The following is a 21817-nucleotide window of genomic DNA, read 5'->3' as shown; positions in this document are numbered from 1 at the left end:
CTAGACCGGGAACAAATTTTACCACTTGTATTGTTCTGCATGACAAGCATCCACTGTTTTCAAAATGAGGATACCAGGCATCATCTATTTTTTGAATGCAATTTTGCCAGAAGCGTCTGGGATTGGCTTAATAATTCTTTTGATTGGCATATGGATTGTCAAACCTTTGATGGCTTTCTTTTGTGGGCTATACACAAGGTTGCTTCTTCTAGTCGATTTTCTATGATCGTCTCTACTACTGTATGGTCTGTTTGGCAGGAAAGAAATTTGAGGATGTTTCAAGCTACTACAAGAACTTCAGTGGAGGTTGCTAGAGCTACTGTTTTTGAGCTCATGGATGTGTCTGCTCTGTCCTTGAATGATGTTTGTCATTGGCACTAGGATTCTGTCTTTCTTGTCTTCTGGTTGCTTCCATGTGTATTGGTAGTGGTAGTTTTCACTTTTTTGTGTGTATTGGACAGGGAGGGAATGCCCTCTCTTTATCCATTGTACTGATTTGATTATTTTTCAATGGAATTTACCCCGCTGGTAGTAAATAAAAGTTATTTTTAATTATTATTATTTTTTTCCAGATGAACAGAGTTACTTTTTCAAACTGGCAAATGGTCTCTTTTATTCTTTATTCTATATATATTTTCTAATAAATTGCAAATTTACCTTTAAATTTGTAACTACTGTCCTCACACTTTGAACCACAATCTCTCCTCTTGATAGGCATAATTATGTGCAGATTCCTTTACTAATGAATGAGATATGTATAGGAGCAATATTAGCCATTTACCTTTTCTAATAATTAATTGCAAAACAGGAATTAAGCCTCTTTTTTTTTTTAAAAAAAAAAAATGAAAATGAAAATGAAATAAGTTTGACATAGGTGGCTTGGATCCCTGTACATGTTCACTGAAAAAATAAACGGTGGATCCCTGTGAGGCTGTGTCTGTCTAGACTCTACGGTCTCTACCGTACAAAAGAATGAAAACCGGACAATGAATTCTTGTCAATGTTCAGTTTCAGCTCGTTCACAAGACCATCGCATTCCTCTCTCTCTACAATTTTCACTCGTCTGCATTTTATGATTCTTTAAGACCATACATATACATATACATGTATATATATGTATAGCTTCGAAAAAAGATGTCAGTTTCGCAAACCCTAGGCGGCACGTCCCGCTGTGGCCGGTTGTTGGGGCCATCGCTCGACAAGATCGTCAAGAACGTCACCTGGAGAAAGCACTCACACCTCGTCGCCGCCTGCAAAACCGCGCTCGACAAGCTCGAAACGTTCTCCGACTCCTCCGATCCAACCTCGTCTTCTCCTCTGTACGGTCTATCTTCCTCCGACGCCGATTTCGTCCTCCAACCCTTAATTCTCGCCCTCGATTCCGGCGCTCCCACGGTCATCGAGATCGCTCTTGATTGCGCCTTCAGATTATTCTCACATGGTCTGATCCGCTGTGAAATCGATCGTCCCATTGGAAAGGACCGCCCTCCCTCTGTATTCCGCCTCGTCGACAACATCTGTAAGTGCAGTGGTCTCGGGGAAGAGGCGATCGAGCTTGGCGTGCTCAGGGTCTTGCTTTCCACCGTGAGATCTCCGTTTATGTTGATTAGGGGTGAACTCTTGGTTCACATTGTTAGGACCTGTTACAATTTGTATCTTGGTGGGTCGAATGGGACGAACCAGATCTGCGCAAAGTCGGTTCTCGCGCAGATGATGATTATTGTTTTCAAGAGGGTTGAGGAGGACTCAATGCTGGTTAATTTTAAGACGGTTTCGGTTGCAGAATTGTTAGAGTTCACTGATAGGAACTTGAATGAAGGGAGTTCAATACAATTGGTTCAGAACTTCATTAATGAGGTTGTGGAAGTAAATGAAGGGGTTTCAGATTTAAAACCGTCGCAAGAATTACAAAATGGGAATCTTTCAGAGGTGAAGTCAGAAGGGAAAGGTGTATTGAGTGATGGTGAATCAAATGATGGGGCTGATTCGAGTGGGGGCAGTAAGATTAGGGAGGATGGATTTATGCTTTTCAAATATTTGTGTAAATTATCAATGAAGTTCTCTTCACAGGGGCATTCCGATGATGATATTCTTCTCAGGGGGAAGATATTGTCTCTGGAGCTGCTTAAGGTAATCATGGACAATGCGGGTACAATTTGGTGTATAAATGAGAGGCAAGTGTTCAAAAACTCATTAAGGGTTTAGCCTCATGTTTGAATTTGTTATTTGAGTTTGATTTTAGATGTTATTGTGACTATTTTCCTTTTCGTTATTTTATTTTGCAAATGGTTTTGCTTGATACCTGTCAGTGTTGGTCAGTCACTAATTATGTAATTTTGTACTATGATAATCAAATCATTACAAGTAGAGAAAAGATGCTGAGAACAGACCAAAGAACAAAAAATTGAGTGATCATTCAATAAATGGTATAAATGTTTTTGGAGAATAAAGATGCTGAATCAGGGTTCAGTGTGTAACTGTCCTACAGGAGTATGTGTTGATCATATGGATGATTGGGTGCAGTTCTCTTCTTTCTATACCTTGTTACATGCCAATGAACCTAAATTACGATTTGGTTTTGCTAAACTATCTCTTGGTCAGGAAATTTTATTTATTTTCATTTCTATTCTTATTAAACTATATGATGATTTTCACTAATCCATTATTGGTTTTGCATGATAAAAACATTTTCGAAACCATGCTTGGAAGTTATTATCACTCTACTTTTCTTAAATTGTTGAACTGAAATATAGATTAACTAATAATATACACTATGGATGTTAGGTTTCATGCAGTCAACTTATTGCACAAATTAGTCTTATTGGCGAATAAACAATTTTAAATTTCACCTCTATCACTTTTGGAGTTTCTCAATTTAATTATTTTTGTATCCTTTAAATACTTGTATTGAAAAATAAAAAGGAAAAATCCAAAATTCATATGAGCTGCACACTATTAATTACAAGCAAGAAAATCCAAAATTCTAATGAAAACAGAAAGTTTCCACAATCTCCTCTGAATGTCCATACAAAAAAACTTGACATCTTCCCTTTTATGTCCTTTATCTTCTTGCGAAACCAAAGCTCTTTGAACCTGCCACTTCACAATGATTCTATTAGAATTAATGAAGAACTTGTATCACATCCCCAAGAAGACATGTAGTAACACTTTAATTCCTAATACTAAACTTCTATATAAAAATGAGTATCCCAAAAGACCATCAAAAGAATTAATGGAGAACTTGTCCCACATTCCGAAGAAGGCATGTTCCATCATTTTAGCTCATAATCCTAAACTTCTTTACTAAAATGAGTATCCCAAGTGACAATCACCAGGGAGAGTGGCACAAATCGTCAAGAGTTGATATATGCTACGCTGTCAAACGCCAAGGCAAAAAAAGAAATAATAATAATAATAATAATAGAATAAGATCCCATAGCACCTTGAAATGTAAAAAACAAGTGATCCATTGACTTTGCCACCTTTTTGCACATACCTTGCAATGTGAAGACAATTAATCCACACACCGTGCTGCCTTCCTTGCAGGCTTGCACATAATGTAAACATTTTGGATCTTCTTTCTACGCCTGAACTGATATACCACACAAGCATATCTTTTGCGACCATCTTATGTAAAAAGAACCTACTTTTGTTAGCAGCAAAAAAGTCCAAGGGAAATCGGAAACTTGCCAAACCTTCATCATAGGAAACATGATGTAACTGAGAGTAAACTATTATAACTACCGTCTTAGATGTCAACAGTAGTCAAACACCTCACTTAATTTTTTACCCAATAATTTTTTTGAAATAAAGACAATCCATTCTCCTAAGCTACAAAGTTTAATTGATATTTTTTTATTCAATGATTGTAAAAGGATTCAAATAATACTGACGCGGAAGATCCCCACACTAAAGAACCATTAAAAAATTTATGTTTTAATAATGCCCACAGGTAAACTTAATTCTATGAATAAATATTGCTTACCTTTGATTCACATTCCTCCGAAATTGATGTGTTTGTTGCTTTGCCCTATCCAGCCGTGATTCCCAGTAAGCACCTTCTCCAGTAACAACTCTTCTCAACAGCAAATCAACTTAGATGAATTTCTTTACCTCAGAAGGTACTCTTCCCATACCAAGCTGTTTTGCATATGAATAAAACGTCGACAAGATAAAACTTAAATTATTCCCCAAACTGTGCTAAATGGAGTCTTATGGAAGCTTTTCCAACTTCATGGCTAAGGAAATCAGAATATTAGGTAAAGACAATATATTTTTCCAAATACGAGAGCGTATTGTGGATCAATATCAACTTAACTCCTTCAGAAACATAACATCTTTTCCAATCACACAACACTTCTTACATTTTCACAATTGCACATCTTACACCACTTCTATATTCAAATAATATACATAAAGCAATCCAGATACCAGGAGGAGGAAGTATTCCATCTCTACACCTACAATTAATTAAGAGAGAATCCATTTCGTCCATGTTTTCTTCTGGCACAGTTTCACTCTTAACCATGTTTACCTTTGACCCTAGATCTTAAAAACAAAGAACCCCTTTTAAATAGTAATCCATATTTTACCCAAAAATTATCCTTGTATCCTTTAATAATTTTTTTTATTACAAGTCTTTTGAATCACTTTTTTAATACTTCCATTGCAATAATAAAAGGTAGAGTATATAATGATATTAAAATAGCAAAGCATATAATAGAGAAGCCATTTTTTGGTGCACTAGTAAAATTCTCAGCTATCAAGTGTGAGAACATGGGATTGAATATTAAGAGGAATCACTTTGTGCAGATTGTGCCAAAGGTTTGGTCTGTATCTGCTTCACTCCTCCCAACACTCCCGATCAACGGTGATCACATTGGGTAATGGCCCTTTAAGAGATATAATGTAAGGATCCCCTTGCTTAAGGCTTTTGAAGTCTTGAAAAGACCATGGGGCTTTGATTAACCATAATCGAAAAAAAAGCATTGGAAGCTCGAAAAGTACACACTTTATCCACATATTCTACTTCAAGAAATTCATACTTGTGCAAAAAATAAAATAGGAACTTTAAATTATTATAGTCGTAAATAAGTTTTCTCCACATTTCGTTTATAGCACCATCATTGTAGTTGTCCATGTAAGGTTTGTTTCCAATCATTTATTGCTATAAGTACCGGATCTAAAATTTGAAAAGGCCATAAAAAGTCATTACCTAGTATGGTTCTGGTTTACCGACATTGTTGAGAGGGGCAGACTAGGTACAAACATAACATTTGACATTGGTTTGACAAAGTGGCCTATTTTCATACTCAAACCAACTTTCTCACACTTGACAATCTGAACTTTTTTTCCATTGCACCAAGCAATGGTTAATGCTTCTATGCCTGAAGTAATTTACCATAGCTCTGCAAGAATTGGGATAATGTAGTTGGATTAAATAGTCAGACAGTATAATGGTAAATTTTTCTTTTCAGTAATATCCTTACTTAGTTGACAAAAGTAACTATGGGTAATAGTTAGATAAAAAGAATGTCAGTAACAAGTAATTGGTGATACATAAAAGGCCGGGAGCTCATGTATCTCTCAGATTACCTTAAATTTGATTATGAATTCATGCAATAGAATTAATGTATATAAGATGTGATTCAGCTTCAGGCCAATTTATCATCAATGCTTTATGCCAATTTAAGCAGCAGGTGGCATCCATAAAACACGGAAGGAAGAAAAAGGAAGAATCTTTTTTGGACATCCTTATATTAATTGTCTGGTTTCTGATGTCGGATGTCCCTGGAGTGTTTTAGCTTTTTCCCTTTATTTGTTGAGCAGATGTGTCAAATTTTTTGTATTGCTGTTGTTAAGTAATCAAATTTTGGTTATTTTTTGAATAGTCATACAGTTATCTTGTTAAAATTAAAAAGAATATAATATTTTTTATTTTTTATTTGTACAGGTTTATTAATTCCATCAAGCAGCATCTTTGCTTATCATTGTTAAAGAACAGTGCACTTTCAGTTATGAGTATATTCCAACTTCTTTGTTCAATATTCATAAGCTTATTGTCAAAATTTAGATCAGTGTTGAAATCAGAAATCGGAATTTTCTTTCCGATGCTCATCCTTCGTGTGCTTGAGAATGTGCTTCAGCCAAGTTTCTTACAAAAGATGATTGTCCTCAATTTAGTGGAGAAGATCTCTCAAGATTCACAGATTATCGTTGATATATTTGTCAACTACGACTGCGATGTGGATGCTCCTAACATTTTTGAAAGGTATTGAGAATATTTATCGTATCTCTTCCCTTCCCTTACGTCTTGAATGTGATTTAGGCTTAGGCAACCCTCACAAGCTTGTGGAATATGACATCTTTCCCCTTCCTTCTCTTACATTTCGAATGTGGCATGTTGATATATATACAAGACTATCATGGATTACTGATGGTGAGCCATTGGGATAACTTTTCATTGATCTGATTTGCCCTAATCTCCTGAATTTGATTATTGCTTATACTTGTTAGAGACAGTGACTATGCTTCTGTATGAAATAAAAAGTTTGAACTAATATTAGAGTTTTATCCAATTTGTGTGGTGGTGTATGTAACACAGTTGAGTTCTATATAAGCTGATGATGCCTAGAGCCTAGGGTTCCTATATTCTATGGCTGAACCACAAGGGGTTCTGATGGATTATCAAAATAAAAGGGATATGATTAGGGTTTGAAAACCATTGATTTTGGGCCTTGGGTTCAGATTTTGATAATCAGCCTAAAATGTGCTCCATATTTAGCAAACAAGAAAGATCAAGAGAAAAAAATATTAAAGTACCCTACTCCATGTGGGATTGTTTGTGACCACACTCGAACTTAAAAAGAAGTTTTGCACTCATTCTTTAACCAAGAAAAACCTTTCTTTGAACCCTAATCTTAATTGTAGCGAAGGGCCTTATTTATATTTACTGGAAAACCATCAAGACTCGTAAACCATATAAAATTTGACCCACTTATACTGTAACTAAATATGACTCAAATTGCATGAAAAAATAGAGTTTATAAGCTACTAATGGGCCGGATTCCAACAAGAAGTTGGACTTCAAGAATCTGAAACTCTGACCAAGAGAAGTAACATTGGAATATAGAAAGATTTAAAAATAGAACTTATTAAACTTCTGTATGACTTAAATAATCTTAACTGTAATAAGAAATAATAACACCCATAACCAAACAAACAGCCCTAATATTTAACATACTCGTACACTAAAACTAATGCTGTATCTTGATTGCTTGGGTTTGGCTTTTCTTTCTTTGTTGCTCTTGCATCGGGTTATGTCTCTCTATCCCTATGGAAGGAAGCCATGCCTCATTTGCCTTCTGATAGGATTTGGGGTACAAATGTGATGTATGTGTCTAGAAGGGGCAGTTACCTGTTTGAATTAACTCTTGTCATTTGTTCATATATACAGTGGCTTGACTAAAATGGGATGTCCAGTTATATTAAAATTCGGATATGTTTACACCCAAATCCATTTAAGATAATCTTCATCATTTTTGCAAAAGCTATAATTAATTTGCTTTATTGAAAACTAGGACCAAGATATATCTGTCAAAAAAAAAAAAAAAAAAAAAAAAAACAGAAAACTAGGACCAAAATATACTGAATTTTGTTTAGTAGAAAAGACATATTTGATTCATTTCTTGAAGAAACCCCAAGTGAGGATGCGGAGAATGCTGTAGAATAAGTTCTCTGTTTTGTGACGGTTGATAGTCCTCCATCTACAAATGCTGTAGAAGTCACTTATTTAATTATGCCTCCCCCTCTCTCAAAATGCACATTAGTTTTTTTTTTTTTTTTTTTTTTAATCTTTGTAATTACTATAACATTGTGGCAATGCAGTTTAGCAAGTTGTATTAAAACCCTTTTAATTCCATCAGATATTTGCAGGACTGTCAATGGCCTTCTGAAAACTGCTTTAGGTCCACCTCCTGGGTCCACTACCACTTTGTCTCCAGCCCAGGATATTACATTTCGGCTTGAATCAGTTAAATGCTTGGTTAGAATTGTTAAGTCAATGGGATATTGGATGGACCAACAGCTGAAAATAGGAGATTTTTATCCGCCAAAGAGCTCTGATTACGAAAATTCGATTGAGAATCAGACATTGCTGAATGGAGAAGAAGGAATTGCCCTTGACTATGAGCTGCATCCAGAAGGAAATTCTGAACTCTCAGATGCTGCAACCCTTGAACAATGTCGAGCTTATAAATTGGAGTTGCAGGTTAAGTTACACTTTACTTGAAGAGTGATAATTTTTTTATTTTTTATTTATAAATACTTGGAAGAGTGATAATATGATCATTCCCTTGTCATTTTAGAATGCCTAGTCATTTCTTGTGTACCCATACTGAGCTCACCCATCTGAATATGGTTGCCTTTTGGGTGACATGAGTAGTTACTATGAGTCTCAAATGCCTTATGTGCCATGATATAATTCTCTTTTTTAAGTTTATATCTTGACTTGGGAATAATCTAGTTTAACCTGTACTGGCAATTTTTGGGTTCAATGCAGAAAGGTGTTTCACTGTTCAACAGAAAACCCTCAAAAGGCATTCAATTTTTTATAAGCACGAATAAAATTGATGGATCTCCTGAAGCAGTGGCTTCATTTCTTAAGAACACTGCTGGGCTAAATGAAGCTATGATCGGTGACTATTTGGGTGAAAGGGAGGATTTTTCCTTGAAAGTTATGCATGCTTATGTGGATTCCTTTAACTTTGAAGGAATGGACTTTGGTGCAGCAATTAGATTTTTCCTAAGGGGCTTCAGGTTACCTGGAGAACCACAGAAAATTGATCGCATCATGGAAAAATTTGCCGAGCGCTATTGTAAATGCAACCCAAATTCATTTACTAGTGCAGATACTGCTTATGTTCTTGCTTACTCTGTGATATTGCTCAACACTGATGCCCATAATAGCATGGTAAAAGATAAGGTGAGCCTGCTGAAATTTTCCCCATTTGCCTTCTACCACAGTCATGACAAGTGCAATTCTATTGGCTGTGAAATTTTTTATTGAATATTTAATAAAATTAATTTTTATTTTTTGCTCGTCGAAGTTGGGGAAAAAAAAAAAAAAAAGTTTCTTATGTAAGAATAAGTATATGTTTCAATTCATCTTTTCGTCCTTTCTTTAAATACCTTCTGCACTTGAGCCACGGACAAGTTACCTTTTTCAAAGAATAATTGTTTCAAACAACTTGGGTACTTCAATATTGTTTTGTTCTGTAATACTTATAGATAATTAGAGTGGAGGTCGGAACATGGAAGTATAAGATATTATAAAATATGTAATCAAATATAAGTATATGATGATATATCATAATCATCTTCCCATATTTATTATTCAAAATTACATTGATACTGCAAATTCAGGAAATTTACAATTTGTAGACAATATTGGTAAATGGAGGATTGATTGATTATGTTCTAACTTCCACTCTGCATTGTTCTTGGCTATTAAGATGAGCAAGGCTGATTTCATCCGGAATAATCGAGGGATCAATGATGGAAATGATTTACCTGAAGAGTATTTGGGCGCCCTCTATGATCAAATTGTGAAAAAAGAGATCAAGATGAATGCTGATTCTTCTGCACCACTGAGCAAGCAGGCGAAGAGTCTCAATAAACTATTCGGCTTGGATGGTATACTTAATCTTGTTTGGAAGCAGACAGAAGAAAAACCATTGGGTGCAAATGGGCTTCTTATAAGACACATTCAAGAGCATTTTAAGGCAAAATCAGGAAAATCAGAGTAAGATATAGAACTTGTAAAGATCAATTAGTAGTGTATTCATCTTATTTGTCTGTCAATTGTAAACAAGTTCTACCTGTGACAAGAGGGCTGATGTCATTCTTGCTCTAGCGGGAGGCAGTTTTAGTACACAAAATGGTTCCAGTTGGGAAATCTCAATGGTTTTACTTTATAAATACAGTCATGACTTTTCCTCCTTCATGTGCTACAGATTTTGGTACTGGTGTTGTGTGTTATATAAATGGGTGATAGATAATCCAATCTCAAAGATGCTGGTCACCTTCTCTCTCTTTTTCTTTTGAACCTTTTTTGGGAGAAAAACATAATGGAATTCCAATCCTATGTGGTGTTGCAGGTCTGTTTATTATGCTGTCGCAGATGCAGCTATATTGAGGTTCATGGTGGAGGTCTGTTGGGGCCCAATGCTTGCTGCATTCAGTGTAACTCTGGACCAAAGTGATGACAGGGAAGCCACTTCTCAATGCTTACAGGGATTCCGACATGCTGTGCATGTTACTGCAGTGATGGGTATGCAAACCCAGAGGGATGCCTTTGTTACCACTGTAGCCAAATTTACTTACCTCCATTGTGCTGCAGATATGAAGCAAAAAAATGTTGATGCTGTCAAGGTAATTAGGCTTACAATTCCTTTCCCATTCCAACCATGCATTCCTCATGAAAATGATTATCCATTGCATGAAATCAACATCAAGTGGATATTTCTTTTCCAACTCTGCATGATGTTTCCCGTTCGAGCATTTAGAAATGCTTGCATCAGAAAGTTCACAAATAGTACCCAGGCCCGTGTAGACACCTCAACGAACTCATGTGGAATCTCCTCAGCCCAAGGACAATCTCTGAGTCTCTCAAATACATATTAAGATGTTGACCCCTTTTTCATTTTTTTGCTGATTCCTCTCACTGAAATTTGCTATGTTGCATTAAGTTACTACATCATTTACTACTTGTGGATTTTATTCGATCATCCTACCTCATATCCTTTTGCTATCTATTTTAATTTCTGATTATTAGCCATCTGTTTCTGATCATATATATAAAGTGATTTGGTGGGTGGATTCCCCAGTCGGTTACTTCTCTACTTGTCAGTAAAGAATCTTGCATTGTGGTTCCCTATCCTCAAATGCATGTAACATGTGTATTCTGGAAGCAAGTCCTTATTCATCCTATTGTAACACTCATCCACATGTTTCACTTTAGTGCAGGCAATAATATCAATTGCTATTGAAGATGGAAATCATCTTCAGGATGCTTGGGAGCATATTTTGACTTGTCTCTCTCGATTTGAGCATCTCCAACTGTTGGGAGAAGGTGCACCGTCTGATGCATCGTTTTTCACTATATCTAACATTGAGGCTGAAGAAAAGAAACCGAAGTCCTCTGGTTTTCCATCTTTAAAGAAGAAGGAAACGCTCCAGAATCCAGCTGTGGTGGCTGTTGTCCGAGGAGGTTCGTATGACAGCACCACTGTTGGAGCGAATACCTCTGGACTGGTAACCCCAGAACAGATTAATAACTTCATTTCAAACTTAAATCTGCTCGACCAGATTGGAAATTTCGAGTTAAACCACATCTTTGCTCACAGCCAAATGTTAAATAGTGAGGCGATAGTAGCTTTTGTGAAGGCCCTTTGCAAAGTTTCCATGTCAGAGTTGCAGTCTCCAACAGATCCTCGTGTATTCAGCCTCACAAAAATAGTCGAAGTTGCGTAAGAGTCTATTCTTTATCTGATTGAGTTCTGTCTCAGAATCTCTAATCTCATTAAAATTTTTATTTCTTCATGATAGATCCAAAAAGACATTAATATATTCTGTCCGTGGTTTCTTTGTCTTGCAATAATACTCCCTCTGTCCCAAAATTCTTGGGCCTCTTTGGAACTCCAACTTTTTAAGGGGACAAGCATTTAATGCTGTGTCCCCTTTTAAAATTACAAAAGTACCCATTTAAAAGTAGTGTTTGTTGGGGGTAAGTTTTCAAAAAGTTGAGGATAATTTGGGAAGTAAATTACCTTTTTACATTGAGGGACATCCTAAGATGGAAAGAAGGCCAAGAATTTTGGGACGGAGAGAGTATATATTTTTTAGCTATCGCAAAATAAATGAGTAGGTGGTTCAGTTCCATGATATTTTTAGTTATTATTGATAACTAAATGTACAAATATTTTTCATCTCTTTCTGTATAGGATTATGAAGTTCAATTGATTCTTAAATATTTAAAAATCCCAAATCGCTCCTTCTTCTTTTTACATAACTTTTTTCTTTTTAAAAAATTGATATGAAGATAGATCACTTAGTTGCTAAATTTGAAAAACTCCTGATGAGTTATCTATCTTATTTATTTTTACCAACAATGTCCAGAAAAAAAAAAGATGATGAAATATACAATCACACCATGGTTTCTCTTTTGCAGGCATTACAATATGAACCGCATCAGGTTGGTGTGGTCTCACATATGGAGTGTTCTTTCAGATTTCTTTGTCTCAGTTGGCTCGTCAGAAAATCTCTCTGTTGCAATATTTGTCATGGATTCATTAAGGCAGCTTGCTATGAAATTTTTAGACCGGGAAGAGCTGGCAAATTACAATTTCCAAAATGAATTCTTGAGACCATTTGCAATTGTCATTCAAAAAAGCATCTCTGCAGAAATAAGGGAGTTAATAGTTCGGTGTATTTCACAGATGGTCCTCAGCCGTGTCAACAATGTCAAATCTGGCTGGAAGAGTGTGTTTATGGTATGTAAATGTCTTTTATGTTTTATTTTTGGAATCATGCATGGTTCAAAATTCACTGGAATGGAGCAGAAGGCTGGAAGGTCCATATGCTAACCAGGAGCCTGATTGAAGTGAATATGTATGTAGACAGGAATATTTGGTCATGTTATTGACACTAGGTCCCCCTATGCTTTTTTTATTTTTATTTTTTTATCTTGGCAAGAAACTCACACACCCACATTGACCCCGATGGGGACTTGAACCCTCGACAATCTACTTTGGAAGGTGAGTATCACTAGGCTACAGCCCTTTGCGGTTCCCCCTTTCTTTGGGCTCAGCAAATATACAGCATTTAATTTTTTTATTCTTATTATTTATTTTTTTTTCCTGAATATTTGGGTAATCTAATTCAAGAGAAGATTTCTATTAATTTTAGAGAATATGGACCAAAGAAGTAAAATATTTTAAATTCAATAATTGCTTAAATTTGGCAAGAAGCTGCAACCTGGAGAAATTAGATTTGGGCAAGAGAAAGGCCTCTTGCAAATCTTTGAATTGAAAAACCATGGTATCAGTTTGTCTGAAAATTGGAATGGTTTGGGGAAAGTCTACTGAGGACACAATAAGAAGAGAGTTACTTTCACTATTAAAAGAACTAGTTTGGGGAAAGTTCAGGCAGAGGCTTTGAAAAGTTAAAAGACCTTTACACCATTTTTTATCTATTATTTTTGTTTAGATTTGTAAGAAGGGACATAGCTTGGTGCAATGGTAAAAGCTCAGATTGGTAAGCATGAGGTCGTGACTTTGAGTCCAAGAGAAACCACAAAATAATGGCAAAAGCCACAAAAGTTAAGTCTGTCTTCCGTCTTTTCCTCCCAAAAGCCAGCTTGCGAGCTTACATTGGGTAATGAATGCCCTTCTGTTTCAATTTATAAGCGTAATCTTTTTTTTGATAAAGTAAAATTTTATTAAAGCGCTCAAAAGGGGAGCGAATCCCAAGAGAAAAACAAAAGGCCACAAAGGACCTCTAAGCCTTCAAAGAGGCCAAAAAATCTACAATTTCCTCTATAAAACTATGATCTCTCCCTGAAACCCAACAAAAAAGAGTGGAGAGAATAAAGAATTTGAGAGTAGAAATCGACATCTCCTTCCCCTCAAAATATCTCTTATTCCTCCTGAGCCAAACAGACCACCACATATAAAGAGGCGTAGCCCTCCAAGCATCCTGAATGTAAGCCCCCACAAGGCAACCTCTCCAACCCTCAATCAATCCTTTAACGGATCCAGGCATAACCTAAAGAAACCCAAACAAGCTAAACATCAAATCCCAGCAGTCTCTGGCCATGGTGCAATGGAGGAGAAGGTGATCCACAGTTCCCTCATCCCGAAGGCACATATAGCAACGATTGACCACCACCTGATTCCTCCTCCTCAAGTTATCCTGGGTTAAGATCCTTCCCAGAACAGAGGTCCAAGCAAAGAAGCCCACCTTGAGAGGAGCCTTAGAGCGCCAAACAGCCTTTCAAGGAAAGCGAACTCCAGGATCATCTGTAAGACATCTGAAAAAGCACCTAACCTCGAAACGCCCCTGAGAGTTGGCTGCCTAAGCCCAACTATCTAAATCCCCAACCACAATCCTCTGGCGATAATACAACTACAAAAAGCGAATGGCCTCCTCAATCTCCCAATCCTGAAATAATTGTCTGAATCGAACATCCCAAACCAGTCTTCCGCTATCAAGATGATAACAGTTTACCACCATAGCCTGCCTATCCATAGCAATCCTGAAAAGTTGAGGAAAAGTGAGAGCGAGAGGAGAATCCTCACACCAAACATCCTCCGAAAAACTAATCCTCCTATCATCATTGATTCGAAAACGAACGTGTTTGGCAAAGTCATCCAATTTTTTTCGAATGACCTTCCAAACCCCCCCCCCCCCCCCCCCCCCCCCCCCCCCCCCCAACACCTCCAGAGAACACCACCCTTCTCTAGCCTCTCCAAAACGACTCGCAATGACCCTCCTCCAAAGCCAATGTCTCTCCACACCAAACCTCCATAACCATTTCCCAAGGAGAGCCTTATTGAAAGGCACCAGTCTTCTAAGACCCAAACCTCCATACCGAATCGGCCTACAAACCTAATCCCAACGAACCAGATGAAACTTGAACTCTTCACCTCTTCCCCCCCAAAGAAAATTATGTTGCAATCTCTCAATCCTCTCTGCAACTGAAGAGGGAATCTGGAACAGAGGGATAAAATAAGTGGGAAGGCAAGAAAGGGTGCTCTTCATCAGAGTGACCCGACCTCCCTTGGAGAGATACTGCTTCTTCCAACCTGCCAGCCTCCTCTCAAACCTATCCACCATAGGGTCCCAAACCCCCACACATCTCGAAGGAGCCCCCAGAGGCAGTCCTAAGTAAAAGAACCAGTACGACAACCAAAAATATCAACAAAGGACTCAATCTCAGGGACCTCTCCCACCGGCACCAAAACGCTCTTTCCAACATTCACCTTAAGACCAGAGACAACTTGGAACTAGATCAAAACACACCTCAGATATCTAAGCTGGCCACATTCACGTCACAAAGAACTAAAGTGTCATCGGCAAACATCAAATGGGAAACCTCCAACTGGGGAGCAGCATCCCTGCCCACTTGAAACCCTCTCAAAAACCCCAACTCAACAGCCCTGCTCATCAATTTGCTAAGGGTCTCCATCACAAACAGGAACAAGAAAGGGGAGAGTGCATCCCCCTGTCTCAAGCCCCTTGAGCTTCCATTCACAAGAATTGAAAAACGAGCACTGGAAATACAAAAAAGAATCCATCTCCTCCACCGATTACCAAACCCCATCCTCTCCATCAGGTAAAGAAGGAAGCTCCAACTCATGTGGTCGTACGCCTTCTCTAAGTCAAGCTAACACATAACTCCTAGGACCCCACTACGCAAACGGGAATCCACACACACTAGCAATAAGAACTGAGTCCAAAATCTGACGGCCTCCCACAAAAGCATTCTGAGAGTCAGAAATGATGCCATCCAGGACTTTTCTTAATCTTGAAGCAAGGACTTTGGCAATCAACTTGTAGAAACACCCCACCAAACTAATAGGTCCTCCTCTTCGGAATGAGAACAATGAATGTGGCATTCAAGCTCTTCTCAAAAGAGCCCCGAGTATGGAAAACATGAAAAGTACCCATCACCTCCCCTCTAACCACCTCCCAACGCTCCAGAAGAAATCTCATGGTAAAACCATCTGGCCCTGAGGCTTTATCCCCATTACAGCTCTTCAAAGCAATCAGAACTTCCTCTTCAAAAAAAGGCTCCTCCAGACCCGAGCCCTCCTCACCAAAAATAGAGGCAAACTGAAGTTCCTCAAGCAAAGGTCTCCACCCAACAGACTCATTGAACAACTTCTCATAGAACTCTGAAATGCCTTTGTTGACCTCCTCCTCCTTACAAAAAAGCTCCCCCTCCACCCGAATCCTCCCACTATGGTTGCCCTTTTCATGGGCATTGGCCAATCGATGAAAAAATTTCGTGTTACTGTCCCCCTCCTTAAGCCACAAAGCTCTAGACTTTTGCCTCCATGAGATCTCTTCCATGATCGCAATCTCAGCAAACTCTGCCTTACACTCCACCCTCCTAGCCTTCAAGGGATCCACCAGATCCTCTTGACCCTCCATCTTGTCAATATCAGCAATCTCAGCAAGGACCCGATTTTTCCTCCACACAAGATTCCCGAAGATCTCTTTGTTCCAAATCTTGATACTTTCCTTCAAGAGACGCAATTTTCCTGCAAGTGAATGACTTGGGGTGCCAAACACTCCAAATCCTCCCACCAGAGTCGGACCTTTTCCATAAAAACCCTCAGCCCGAAGCCACATATTTTCAAATCTAAAAGGAGAACGCCTACTTTGCAACCCACCACAATCCACCATCAACGGAACATAATCAGAGATAGGACGAACCAAAGTAACCTGGACAACGTTAGAAAACATCTCCTCCCACTCCCCGGACACAAGAAACCTGTCAAGTCGCGAGAGAGTAGGGGGAGAGCAGCCGCTAGACCAAGTAAAAGGCCCTCCATCCAAAGGCAGATCAATCAACCTAAACTGATCAATGAACTCCGAGAAGGACTCCATATTTGAAGTCCACCTACCTCCCGTTGACCTCTCAAAACGAACACATTAAAATCCCCTCCAACACACCATGGAAACATCCAACGTCTTCAAACCTCCCATAACTCCTCCCAAAGCAAATGACGCACGGTGTCCTCTGTAGGCCCGTAAACACCATCAAAAACCCAAGGAACACCATCCTCCACCAAAGAAAGAACACATGAAACAAAAAAAACTCCCAATATGAGAATCCACCATAGACACCCATCTGTTATCCCACATGATCAGGATGCCACCCGAAGAGCCAACAACATCCAAAGCAATCCATTCCACAAATCTCCCACCCCAAAGACAACGCACAATCCTATCTGACATCGAAGCGAGCTTGGTTTCTTGCAAACACACCACATGACCTCCCCCTTTACGAATAACCAACTTCACCACTTTTCTCCTGACCGAGTCATTGAAACCCCGGACATTCCATGAAAGAATTTGTAGCTTCATAGGGAAACACCTGAATTAGCAAACCCTCCCCTCCTTCCACTATCTCTCTCCCTGGACCCCCATTCCTCCTTTCATAAGTGATAAAATCAGTGAGACTCTGCATCAACATCTCTCCCACTCCGTCCTGCCTTCTTCCCCTACCTCCCACCCTCTCCCTGAGATGAGAATTAAGAACTTCATGGAACAGCCTCATTGCCTCCTCCCCCCTCCCCTCGAAAGACACTCCCAACAAAGAGCCCACCCTTCTCCCTCACCCACTCCTCCTCCAAAACATTCACTCCTTGAGGATCAGAAGGACTTCTCATCCAATCCCCCTCCGGACGAACAACAGCTAAAGGAACAGCCAAGTCCACTGTCTGCCCAAGATTCTCCCACGGAACCAACCCCAAATCCCCATCAAGTGCAGAGCAAGGAGCTCCCTCCCAATCATCAAAAGCAGAAGAGAAAAGGGAACAATCAGTCGTCTGTGTTTAGGTTCCTCCTCACACTGAACTGCATCGCTCGTTGAGCTTTTAATCTTTCATGATATCTTGCTCAAGGATTTTTCCAACATTGTCCAGAAAGTCAGAGATTTTGAATTGCATATAACCATGATATCTCCTTTTAGAAGTTTTTATGCTATGAGTTCCTGAAGTTACACCATCATGGGCTTGTACCTTGCACAACTCTCAGGCTGCTTATAGACCTATGCCTGTCTTCTGCGCATGGAAGCTTGGAAAGTAGCTAAATTGGCTCTTGCAAATATCACACTTCTGTCATAGTTTTCATGTTTATTTTCTCTTCCCAGGTTTCTACAGCTGCAGCAGCTATATCACACTTCTCTCATAGTTTACATGTTTATTTTTTCTTCCCAGGTGTTTACAGCTGCAGCAGCTGACGAAAGGAAGAATATCGTCGTGTTGGCTTTTGAGACCATGGAAAAAATAGTACAAGAATATTTTCATTGCATAACTGAGACAGAAACGGTTGCCATTACTGATTGCATTATATGTCTCCTCGCTTTCACAAGAAACAGTGATGTTAGCCTCAATTCCATTGCTTTTCTACGGTTCTGTGCTGTCAAGCTTGCAGATGGTGGTCTTGTTTGCAATGAGAAAAGGAAGGTTGATGACCCACCCATCCCAGTAGCATATGACGCCGCTTCAGATGGACAAACTTTTGCTGATAAAGATGATTGTGTATCTTTTTGGGTTCCTTTGCTTACAGGTAAACTCACTTTCAACTTAAGATACAAGGCAGGACAATGTACATGTTGAAAAGTTGGATGGCAGACTGTTTGCCTGCACCTGACTAGAAGATTTTTGGTAGTGGATGAAACCAGCCTAATTTTATAATCTATTGATTTTTTAAACAAGTACCTTTTCTTTTTCTATAATCTTTCTGATCTCTGAGACCGCTGCAAAAAAGCCTTAGAATTTAATCAAGCCCCTTGCAAAGATGCTAGTTTTTGTACTTGGAATTCATTGACAGTTACCATTTTGGCACTTGAATTTATAGTGCCTGCTTATTGGTTGGTGGGATTTACTCTGCAGTGTTATGTTTAATGAACTAATAAGTTTAAGCACCTTTATTTCATTCTGAAAATGTTGTTTCAGGGTTGTCAGAATTAACATCAGACCCTAGATCAGCTATTCAAAAGAGTGCTTTGGAAGCTCTCTTCGACATTTTGAAGGATCATGGTCATCTTTTTTCACAAGCATTTTGGATCAGTGTTTTCAGTTCTGTAGTATTCCCCATATTCAATCGTGTGCATGACAAGAAAGAAACACAAATGAACGATGACCCGTCTTCACCAGCTTCTCCTTTACATCCTGGGGGAAGTACATGGGATTCTGAAACTTCTGCAATGGCAACTGAATCTCTAGTAGACCTATTTGTGTGTTTCTTCAATGTGTTGAGGTCTCATCTACCTGGTGTAGTTTCAATACTTGCGGGTTATATAAAAAGTCCTCGTCGAGGTCTTGCAAGCAGTGGGGTAGCTGCATTGATTCGTTTGACAGGCGACTTAGGAGGCAGATTTTCAGAAGATGAATGGGGAATTGTCTTTCTTGGCTTGAAAGAGGCAGCTGCTTCTGTTCTGCCAGGATTTCTAAAGCTTTTGAAATACATGGACAGTGTTGAGGTGCCTGATATTGGTCCTTCCTATAATGAGTTGCAAACAAGTTCTGACCCTGGATTGACCATTAGTGATTCTGAGGATGGCAATCTGCAAACTGCGGCATATGTCATTTCAAGAATGAAGTCTCATATAGCTGTACAGTTGCTCATTATACAGGTTCTTTCTCTCTCTCTTTCTCTCTCTGTCCCCCATTTGTGCTCGCGCACGCATATTTGTGTTTTTGTATTTACATGCATCCAAATATAATTATGCCATGTGTTCTTGAGCACTCTCAGAATAGCAGCGTGTTTGTGTTTAGCTATTTGCGTGCATATTTGTGTTTGTAAATATTTACATGCATCCAAATATAACACCACAATGTATTATTGAACACACTCAGAAAAGCAATAGGGAATGAATTAGGCACATAGATCAAGCAACAGTTGAGTGCAGGGCTTGCTGCCTAGTTTGCCCCTCATAAGGAGATCTCACATTGGGTAGTAGTTTTTTTTTTTTTTTTTTTTTCAAAAAAAAAAAATAGAAAAAAAAAAAGAAGAAGAGTAGTGGTGGTTGGAAGGAACATTAACGTGGTAATTTTTCTCCATTATTATAAGGAAGAAGAATGGTGATCCTGTGGTCATCCCATGCCATATGTTCCTTTATCTCACCCATTTTAATATTCTTTTGCTCTCCTTATATATATCAAATATACTAAAGTACAAAGTTCCATTCATCATTTAACAAATAAAAATACAATAACCTAATAAAAGTGGCATCTTTTTTTTTTTTGGCCAATAAGATTCCTATAATTTTGCCATTGATGCTCAATATGCAATTGTCTCTTGTTTTCATTTTTCTGTCACAGATCATTGCTGATCTGTACAAGGTGCACCAGCAATCCTTGTCAGCAGGCAATGTTGCGATCCTTCTGGAAATATACTCATCTGTTGCATCTCATGCCCACCAACTGAACTCTGAAACGACCCTACAGCAGAAACTACAGCAAGCGTGCACTATTATGGAGATCCCTGAGCCACCCGTGGTTCACTTTGAAAATGAGTCTTACCAAAATTACCTCAACTTCCTGCATGATTTACTACTGAAGAATCCATCTTTGTCCGAGAAGTTGAACATAGAACAGGAACTTGTGTCTGTATGTGAAAAAGTTATGCAGATATACCTAGACTGTGCTGGGTTGCACTCTGCCCGGGAGAAATCAGTTAATCGCTGGGTTCTCCCATTGGGTTCTGCGAAGAAGGAAGAACTGGCGGCCAGGACTTCTTTAGTGGTTCTAGGAGTGAGTATTTTGAGTGGTTTGGAAATCGATTCCTTTAGGAAGTATATTTCTCAATTATTCCCTTTATTTGTAGATCTTGTTCGAAGTGAGCATAGTTCAAGAGAAGTTCAGCGTGCTCTAAGCTACATGTTCGAATCATGTATAGGTTCGATAATAGTTAAAAATCTATAATTTGTAACTTAAGGTGCAGGCATGCAAGTCATCACCAATTTCTGTTTTGATCCTTTTTAGCTGGCTAAGCATTTTTACCATCATTACCATCTATTCCAATTTTGGTTGTATATGAGGGATTGTAACATATTTTACAAATGTACAAGCTGTTGTACTGTTAATATATATTGAAAAAACCATTTTCAATGCCTTGACATGCAACATTTTTGTTTTTCTGTGAATAAGTTGCTATGACTTTCATTGATGTGTGTGTGTGTGTGTGTGTGTGTGTGTGTGTGTGCTTGTGTTTATTTTGAGGTTGGAAAATTGCAGAATTGGTTCCTTGACGAGAGAAGACATTTACCGCTGTTAAAGCTCGTGCCAAACAACACTTAACAAAATAACAAAAATGGGAACTCTACCAAGCCTCTGCCTTGCTGATGATGCATATGTTTATTTTATCATAATTAAATGAGCTATTATATAATTAGGCTGTTGACTGCCGTGTGAACGTTAAACTAAAAATTGACTCTTGGAATGTATTACCATATAGTATGATCCAGTCAACCAATGGAAGGAATCAAACGAATAATTAAATTTTGTTTTTGATGCTTTCTTTGAAATATAAACTCATGTTTATTATCCAATTTGTCACCTTCTGCCTAACATGTCTGTAGCGGCAGCCATATTTTAATTATTATTGAACAAGTCTATAATACTGGGGTCAAAAGAATAATTGATTACGTTTTTTCAAATTGATTCATGCAATGGTTTTGGACTATTCTACGTAGACATATAGATAAAGAAATTAATTTCATTTTATATGATGATTAGCACTAACATTTATGTTTAGTTTCGATGGGCAATGGAAATCTGTGAATAATTGAAGGATGCTATGATGAACAAAGCCCATAACCGTCTTACTGTGTTTGGAATGCTGTGATTTGATGGGATATAGAATTCAAAATAGAATTTCAGTGTTTGGAATCTAAAGAATTCATAATGGAATTGGATTTCATGACATTTGAAATTTCAAATTATAGCTTCTTCAAATCCTATGAAGATGGTGGAATTTGGTGGGATTGGTAAACATATTAGTTGTAGGTTTGTAACTTTAC

General features: G+C 38.3%; 1 protein-coding gene across 2 annotated transcripts; it reads left to right on the top strand.

Moving 5' to 3' along the window:
* The first annotated feature begins 890 nt into the window (after nt 1–890).
* On the top strand, nt 891–20919 carry LOC132293756 (brefeldin A-inhibited guanine nucleotide-exchange protein 1-like). 2 transcript variants are annotated; one of them, XM_059791366.1, is made up of 11 exons: nt 891–2174; nt 5954–6271; nt 7936–8269; nt 8561–8983; nt 9513–9802; nt 10158–10431; nt 11026–11528; nt 12230–12551; nt 18009–18360; nt 18750–19429; nt 20118–20919. In XM_059791366.1, the coding sequence occupies exons 1-11, from the start codon at nt 1135–1137 to the stop codon at nt 20718–20720; spliced, it is 5139 nt and encodes a 1712-aa protein (XP_059647349.1). In that variant the 5' UTR covers nt 891–1134; the 3' UTR covers nt 20721–20919. The 2 variants fall into 2 exon arrangements, with proteins under 2 accessions (XP_059647349.1, XP_059647350.1); XM_059791367.1 differs by lacking the exon at nt 891–2174 and having other exon boundaries at nt 6095–6271; nt 7926–8269.
* The last annotated feature ends 898 nt before the right edge of the window (nt 20920–21817 follow it).

This window comes from Cornus florida, unplaced genomic scaffold (genome assembly GCF_030987335.1).
Source record: "Cornus florida cultivar Cherokee Brave unplaced genomic scaffold, ASM3098733v1 CherokeeBrave_3.0.0_Hap2_Chr02, whole genome shotgun sequence".
NCBI classification, from domain to species: Eukaryota; Viridiplantae; Streptophyta; class Magnoliopsida; order Cornales; family Cornaceae; genus Cornus; species Cornus florida.
The sequence above is the reverse complement of the archived record's forward strand: the minus strand, read 5'-3'. Positions and strand labels throughout refer to the sequence as shown.

Excerpts from the sequence above, each read along its gene's own strand:
- LOC132293756 (XM_059791366.1), top strand. The coding sequence starts at position 1,135 with ATGTCAGTTTCGCAAACCCTAGGCGGCACGTCCCGCTGTGGCCGGTTG. Across the intron at positions 2,175-5,953 it reads ATTTGGTGTATAAATGAGAG|GTTTATTAATTCCATCAAGC; the intron begins GCAAGTGTTCAA and ends TTATTTGTACAG. Across the intron at positions 12,552-18,008 it reads GCTGGAAGAGTGTGTTTATG|GTGTTTACAGCTGCAGCAGC; the intron begins GTATGTAAATGT and ends TTTTCTTCCCAG.